The following is a 7,985-nucleotide window of genomic DNA, read 5'->3' on the forward strand; positions in this document are numbered from 1 at the left end:
AGAATCTAATGCACCTCCTGCAGGGGGTGCTTTTAGCGGTCAGTCTAGCTGACCTGGACCGAGCCAGTCACATCAGCCACGCTCTCCGAGGGCTTATTTTGAGTGTGGCGACACAAGCCATATGGTGAGGGATTGCCCCAGATTTAGGAGAGGTGCACCTCTACAGACTTCTCAGGCACAGCGTACTCCACAGGGTCCTCAGGCTATGATTCCAGCACCAGCTACTGCCCCACCTGCTCAACCAGCTTAAGGTGGAGGTCGGGGAGGCCGAGGTCGCCCTAAAGGGGGAGGTCAGGCCAGATATTATGCTCTTTCGGCTCGTACAGAGGCAGTTGCTTCCGACTCTATCATTACAGGTATTGTTCCGGTCTGTCATAGAGATGTGATGGTATTATTTGACTCAGGTTCTACATATTCCTATGTGTCCTCTTATTTTGCCTCGTATTTGGGCGTATCTCGGGATTCTTTGAGTTCCCCTGTTTATACATCTTCTCCTGTGGGAGATTCTCTTGTTGTGGACCACGTGTATCGGTCATGTTTGATTGTTCTTAGTGGTTTTGAGACCAGAGCTGATTTATTATTACTGAGCATGGTAGACTTTGATGTTATCTTGGGCATGGACTGGTTGTCACTCCATTATGCTATTCTTGATTGTCATGCTAAAACCGTGACGCTGGCTATGCCAGGATTACTGCGATTAGAGTGGAGAGGTACCTTAGAATATACTCCCAGCAGAGTTATTTCATTTCTTAAAGCTCAACGAATGGTTGAGAAGGGGTGTGACATGTATCTAGCTTATGTAAGAGATTTCAGTATTGATGCCCCTACAGTTGAGTCAGTTCTAGTAGTGAGGGACTTTCCAGATGTGTTTCCAGCTGATCTTCCAGGCATGCCGCCCGACAGAGATATTGATTTTGGCATTAATTTGTTGCCGGGCACACAACCTATCTCTATTCCTCCATATCGCATGGCTTCTCCTGAGTTGAAGGAGCAGTTAAAGGAGTTGCTTGATAAGGGCTTCATTCAGCCCAGTGTGTCACCTTGGGGTGCTCCCGTCTTATTTGTGAAGAAGAAGGACGGTTCTATGTGAATATGTATTGGTTACCGCCAGTTGAACAAAGTTACAGTGAAGAACAAGTATCCATTGCCTCGTATTGATAATTTATTTGATCAGCTACAGGGTGCCAGAGTGTTTTCCAAGATTAACATACATTTCGGCTATCATCAGTTAAAGATTCGGGAGCCAGATATCCCAAAGACCACTTTCAGGACTCGGTATGGTCACTACGAGTTCCTTGTGATGTCTTTTGGGCTGACCAATGCCCCAACAACATTTATGCACATGATGCACAGTATGTTATGATCGTATCTTGACTCTTTCGTCATTGTGTTTATTGACAACATTCTGGTGTACTCCCGAACTTGAGAGGATCATGAGCATCACCGGAGGACTGTGCTTTAGACTTCGAGAGAAAAGAAGTTATATGAGAAATTTTCAAAGTGTGAGTTTTGGCTAGACTCAGTGACATTCTTGGGTCATGTAGTATCGAGTGATGGGATCCAAGTGGATCCGAAGAAGGTGGAAGTGGTGCAGAGTTGGCCTAGACCGTCATCAGCCATGGAGATCCGGAGTTTTCTTGGTTTGGTAGGGTATTACCTCATTTTGTAGAGGTATTCTCATCTATTGCAGCACTTATGACCAGGCTGACCCATAAGGGTGCTCCGTTTAGATGTATAGATGAGTGTGAGGAGAGCTTTCAGAAGCTCAAGATAGCTTTGACTATAGTCCTAGTATTGGTATTGCCTTCAGGTTCAGGATCTTATACTGTATATTGTGATGCGTCGCGGGTTGGTCTCGGTGCGGTGTTGATGCAGGACCGTAGGGTGATTGCCTATGCGTCCAGACAGTCGAAGGTGCATGGAAAGAACTATCCTATCCACGACTTTGAGTTAGCAGCTATTGTTCATACCTTGAAGATTTGGCAGCACTATTTGTACGGTGTTCCTTGTGAGATCTACACTAATTACCGGAGAATGTAGCATATGTTCAAGCAGAAGGATCTTAATTTGCGTTAGAGGAGGTGGTTAGAGTTTCTTAAGGATTATGATATTACCATTTTGTACCATCCCGAGAAGGCCAATGTGCTGGCCGATGCTTTGAGTCACCGGGCGGAGAGTTTGGCGAGCTTAGCATATCTACTAGCAGCAGAGAGGCCATTAGAGTAGGATGTTCAGGCCTTAGCCAGGCAGTTTGTCAGATTGGATATCTCTAAGTCGAGTCGAGTATTGTCTTGTGTGGTCTCTCGGTCTTCTCTTTATGATCATATTTGGGAGCGTCAATATGATGACCCCCATCTACTTGTCCTTAAGGACACGGACCTGTACAGTGATGCTAAGGAGGTCACTATTGAGGATGATGGTGCATTGAGGATGCAGGGCATGTTATGTGTGCCCATTGTAGATGGTTTGCGAGAGTTGACTCTTCAGAAGGCTCATAGTTTGCGGTACTCCATTCATTCGGGTGCCACAAAGATGTATCAGGACATGAAGCAGCATTACTGGTAGAGGAGAATAAAGAAGGACATAGTGGAGTTTGTGGCTCGGTGTCTAAATTTCTAGTAGGTTAAGTATGAGCATCAACTGCCAAGTGGAATACTTCAGAAGACAGAGATTCCAGAGTGGAAATGGGAGCGGATCACTATGGATTTCGTTGTTGGACTCCCACAGACTCATCGAAAGTTTGACGCAGTTTGGTTGATTGTGGATAGGCTGACCAAGTCAGCTCATTTTATTCCTGTGATGACTACTTATTCTTTCGAGCAAATGGCTCGAATTTATATCTGCGAGATTGTCAGGCTTCATGGCATACTGGTATCTATCATCTCTGACCGGGGTACACAATTTACATCATGATTCTAGAGGGCTGTACAGCAGGAGTTGGGTACTCGGTTTGAGCTGAGCACATCATTTCACCCTCAGACGGACGGACAATCCGAGCACACTATTCATATACTGGAGGATATGCTCCGCGCTTGTGTGATGGATTTTGGGGGTGCTTGGGATCAGTTCTTTCCACTTGCGGAGTTTGCCTACAACAACAGTTACTATTCAAGCTTTTAGAAGGCACCGCATGAGGCTCTGTATGGTAGGCGGTGTCGGTCTCCATTGGGTTGGTTCGAGCCGGGCGAGGCTAGATTATTGGGTACGAACTTGGTTTAGGATGCCCTGGATAAGGTAAAGGTGATTCAGGATCAACTTCGCACAGCCCAGTCCAGACAGAAGAGTTATGCAGACCGGAAGGTTCGCGATGTTGCATTCATGGTTGGAAAGCGGGTCTTACTTCGGGTTTCGCCTATGAAGGGCGTTATGAGGTTTGGGAAGAAGGGAAAGCTGAGCCCAAGGTTTATTGGCCCATTTGAGGTGTTGCGATGTGATGGTGAGGTTGCTTATGAGCTTGCCTTGCCTCCCAGTCTTACAGGGGTCCATCCAGTATTCTATGTTTCTATGCTCCGGAAGTGTCACCGCGATCCGGCTCATGTATTGGATTTTAGCTCAGTCCATTTGGACAAGGATCTATCTTATGTTGAGGAGCAAGTGACTATTTTGTACAGGAAGGTTCGAAAGCTGAGGTCAAAGAACATTGCATCAGTAAAGGTTCAGTGGAGGGGTCAGCTGGTCAAGGATGAGACTTGGGAAACTGAGCAGGATATGCGCAGCCGTTATCCTCATCTATTCACCACTTCAGGTATATCTCTATACTTGTTCGAGGATGAATGATTGTTTTAAGAGGGGGTGGGGGGGATGTAATGACCCGACCAGTCGTTTTGAGAGTTATAGCCCCGATCCCTTATTTATTTCTTTCCTCGTATCTGTTTTAGCTTATGTGACTTGCCGAGAGGTTTTGTTTTGGTTTTTGAGGTGTTTTGGGACACTTAGTCCCTAAACGGAAGTTTAAGTCTTAGAATTTTGTTTGTAGTTGGAACTGTGTGAAGACGACTCCGGAATGGAGTTTCGTTGGTTCCGTTAGCTCCGTTGGGTGATTTTGGACTTAGGCGCATGTCTGGATTGTGTTTTGGAGGTCTGTAGCTCATTTAGGCTTGAAATGGCGAAAGTTCAATTTTTGGAGAATTTGACTGGTAGTGGACTTTTTGATATCGGGGTCGAATTTCGATTCCGGAAGTTGGAGTAGATTCGTAATGTCAATTATGACTTGTGTGCAAAATGTGGGGTCAATCGGACGTTATTTGATAGGTTTCGGCATCGGTTGTAGAAGTTTGAAGTTTCAAAGTTCATTAAGTTTGAATTGGAGGGTGATTCGTGTTTTAGCATTGTTTGATGTGATTTGAGAGCTCGACTAAGTTCGTATGATATTTTAGGATTTGTTGGTATGTTTGGTTGAGGTCTTGGGGGCCTCGGGTGGATTCCGGGTGGTTAACAGACTCATTTTGGACTTGAAAAATTTCAGAAATTTCTAGTGTCTTCAGTTACTGGTTTCCTCTTATGCGGTCGCGTAGGATGAGATACGATTGCGAAGCCTTGAATTAGGCAATTACATTTTTGTTCTATGTGATCCAAGTAGCTCGTCCACGATAGCGAAGTTTGCGTGTCCATTGATACACGAACGCATAGCCCTTTCTGCTTTCGCAGTGTAGAAGAGAGGACCTAGGCAGTGGGAGGATTTACGCTATGCGATCGCGTGGAGTGTTATGTGATCGCGTAAGTTAGCTTGACAGTGGTACGTGTTAGTGAACAGATATCCACGTTCGTGCTGAGTATTTTTAAATGGTTGGAATTTTGTTCCACGCGATCGCATGAGATGTTCCGCGATCGCGTAGTGTGAGCACCTGGGCAGAATATAACATTTCAAAATCGAGGGTTTAGTCATCTTTAACATAACTTGAGATAGAGAGCTTGGATTTGGACGAAATTTTGAGGGATTTTCAGAGGCATCGATTGGGTAATGATTCTTCACTTGTTTTTGGTTATATCCCACTAATCTATCATTAATTCCATCCTTTAATTTCGGGTTTGGGTTGAGAAAATTGGAAACAAATGGGAAAAGTTCTTCAACCAAACTTTTGGGTTTTGATTGAGATTTTGACATCGGATCTGAGTAATTTTGGTATGAGTGAACTCGTGAGTGAATGGGTGTTCGTATTTTGTGACTTTTACCTGCCCGGTGAGACTTTTTAGGATGATTTTCTAATTTCCCGCTTTAGCTTTGATTTCATTAACTAGATTAGTTTCTTATAGTTATATTTATGATATGTAATTGATTTTGGCTAGATTTGGGCCATTCAGAGTCGTATATTCGTGGACAAAGCATTGTTACGGATTGATTTGAGCTTGGTTCAAGGTAAGTGACTTACCTAACCTTGTGGGGGGGGGGGGGATTCCCTTAGGACTTGGTGCTGTTGTGATATGTGAGCCTCGTGTACGTGAGGTGACGAGTGCGTACACGGGACGGGCTATTGTTGTAAAAACCAATTTTTCACTCAGTGGTGACCAGTTTTCATTTTAATTTAGTTATGCCAACATGTGTACTTTAACTGCTTATTTGAACTCTGTGCAGCATGCCTAGTTGATTTCTTGTTTTTCCTTGATCTTTATCAGTCTTAACTGTAGAATTCTTGCTGTTAACTGTTGTATTTATCGGTTTGAACTATGTGTTTACTTTTGAGACTATGAGGCGATTCCTCGGGAGTTCTTCCTACACATTTACTCTTGAGATTACGAGGCAGTTCCTCGGGAGTTCTCCCTACACATTTACTTTTGAGACTACGAGGCGGTTCCTCGTGAGTTCTCCCTGCACATTTACTTTTGAGACTACGAAGCGGTTCCTAGGGAGTTCTCCCTGCATATTTACTTTTGAGACTACGAGGCGGTACCTCGGAAGTTATCCATGTATATTTACTTTTGGGACTACGAGGCGATATCTCGGGAGCGCCCTTGTTGTTATATCATTGTGCGGTGTTGTTATTGCTTTGTGAATACTTGATGTTGTCTTCTCTGTTTTACTTCATGTTTATTATAGCATCTGTCTTGTTATTATATACCAGTAGGGCCCGGACCTGACCTCATCACTACTCTACCGAGGTTAGTCTTGGCACTTAGTGGGTACCGTTGTGGTGTACTATGTTACTCTTCTGCACATGTTTTGTGTGCAGATCCAGGTACTTCTTATCAGCCCCGCTACTAGTTGAGAGTCCTTGCTGTTGTACAGAGACTTAAAGGTATATCTGCCACGTCCGCAGACCTCGGAGTCCCCCTCTATTCTCTTCTATGTCATTTACTTTCCCTATTTATTTTATTAGACTCTGGTGTATAGAGATTCTAGTTTTCTTCTGTAGCTTGTGACTTATGATGTTTCGGGTGTTGGGAATACCTTTTATTACTAGAGTGTTGTTTATTGTACATGCCGAATGGCATTGTTATTAGTTATCTATTGCAGTTAGGTATTAAGTTTTCCTTCCATTTGTTTATTTTCGCATTTTTCTTAGGCTTACATAGTCATAGAGACTAGGTGCCGTCATGACATCTTACGGAGGGAGAATTGGGTTGTGACATTGACCCTTGATTGAAGCACAAAATATTCTAAGAGATTTGACCCAAGGGGTGCCTGCGAATCCTGCACAAGAGATGGGCTGGATTTATTTATGTCCTTCCTTTTCATATCCATAATCAAGGGAGTGATTTGTGGCTTGACTTGACTGATCAATCTTCAGAATCTCCAGATTCCAAATCAATCCTTGAAGTAGGGCCTAACTGCCTATAACGGTTGCACTTGATCTTGTTTTCTTTTTTGACAGCCTTGACATCCTTTGATTTAGTATTGTCCTTGTTGCATTTGATCTTGTTTCCTTTCTGATATCTTTAACAAAAAAAAAGACTTCCTTTGAATTAGTACTGCCCTCCTAATTTCTTGCAATTAAATGGATATAGTTAGATTTGCACTATTGTCATCATTGAATCTTAGGTTTAACAATCTCCCCCTTTTTGATGATGACAATCAAAAAGAGTAAACAAAGTATACTTCCCTTTCATGTCATAAAATGCCTGCTCCCCCTGAGTTGTTACCATGTAAACAGAAGTGTTGCTCCACCTGAGTTGTTTCTCTATTTTACTCATCACGTTTCTCTCCCTTTGACATCAATTAAAAAAAAAGGAAGTGCAGATAGAATAGACATAACATAGTAGATAATGAACATAGTAGTTAGGGTAGCAGAGGTTATGCCTTTAGCAGAGGCACATGGTGACGGTTCTTACAAACCAAGGAAAAAGTACTTAACAAAACAAAAACAAACAAAGAGCAAAAAGATTATTTTAAACACACAATCTTTATTTGAATTACTCTCGGAGGCGCTTGGCCTCAACCTGAGTTATCTGAATGACATTGGGTGTCCAGAAGGGCTTGTTATATTGTACCATTATTACCCGGCTTGCCCTGAGCCAGAACTAACTCCTGGAACTAGCAAACATAAAGATACTAACTTCCTCACAAAACTGCTACAGGATCACATTGGAGGCCTTCGGGTTCTTCATTACAATTACTGGGTTGATGTTCCTCCTGTTTCTGGTGCTATCGTAGTAAATGTTGGTGATCTTTTATAGGCAAGTCCCCTATGATGAATTATTCTCTTCGTATTCATGTATTGCATATATTTGGATATAGAACATGAAATATGCTAACTTTGTTTTGTTGGAAATTTTCTCGCTCATATCAAATGACAAGTTCACGAGCATTACGCACAGAGTTCTAGCAAGTCGTGTTGGTCCAGGAGTATCAGTGGCCTGGTTTCTTACCATCAGTCACTCATTATCATCGAGAGTTTACGGACCAATTAAGGAGTTGTTATCATAAGATAATCATGCGAGGTATAGGGAAACTACTGTGAAGGATTACACAGTTCACTTGTCACGACCCAAAATCCCACCACAGGCGTCGTGATGGCACTTTGACTCTATGACTAGGTAAGCTGATTATA

At 43.1% G+C, this 7,985-nt stretch overlaps 1 protein-coding gene across 1 annotated transcript; it reads left to right on the forward strand.

The window, feature by feature from the left end:
- The first annotated feature begins 3,366 nt into the window (after window positions 1-3,366).
- On the forward strand, window positions 3,367-6,868 carry LOC138894479 (uncharacterized). Its single transcript, XM_070179178.1, has 2 exons — window positions 3,367-3,745; window positions 6,810-6,868. The coding sequence occupies exons 1-2, from the start codon at window positions 3,367-3,369 to the stop codon at window positions 6,866-6,868; spliced, it is 438 nt and encodes a 145-aa protein (XP_070035279.1).
- Window positions 6,869-7,985: the final 1,117 nt, after the last annotated feature.

Source organism: Nicotiana tomentosiformis, chromosome 6 (assembly GCF_000390325.3).
Source record: "Nicotiana tomentosiformis chromosome 6, ASM39032v3, whole genome shotgun sequence".
Lineage (NCBI taxonomy): Eukaryota > Viridiplantae > Streptophyta > Magnoliopsida > Solanales > Solanaceae > Nicotiana > Nicotiana tomentosiformis.

What these genes read in the sequence shown, in the direction of transcription:
- LOC138894479 (XM_070179178.1), top strand. Translation starts at nt 3,367, where the DNA reads ATGAGGTTTGGGAAGAAGGGAAAGCTGAGCCCAAGGTTTATTGGCCCA. An exon ending in TCATCTATTCACCACTTCAG is followed by an intron (nt 3,746 to 6,809) that starts GTATATCTCTAT and finishes CTTTTTTGACAG; the next exon opens with CCTTGACATCCTTTGATTTA.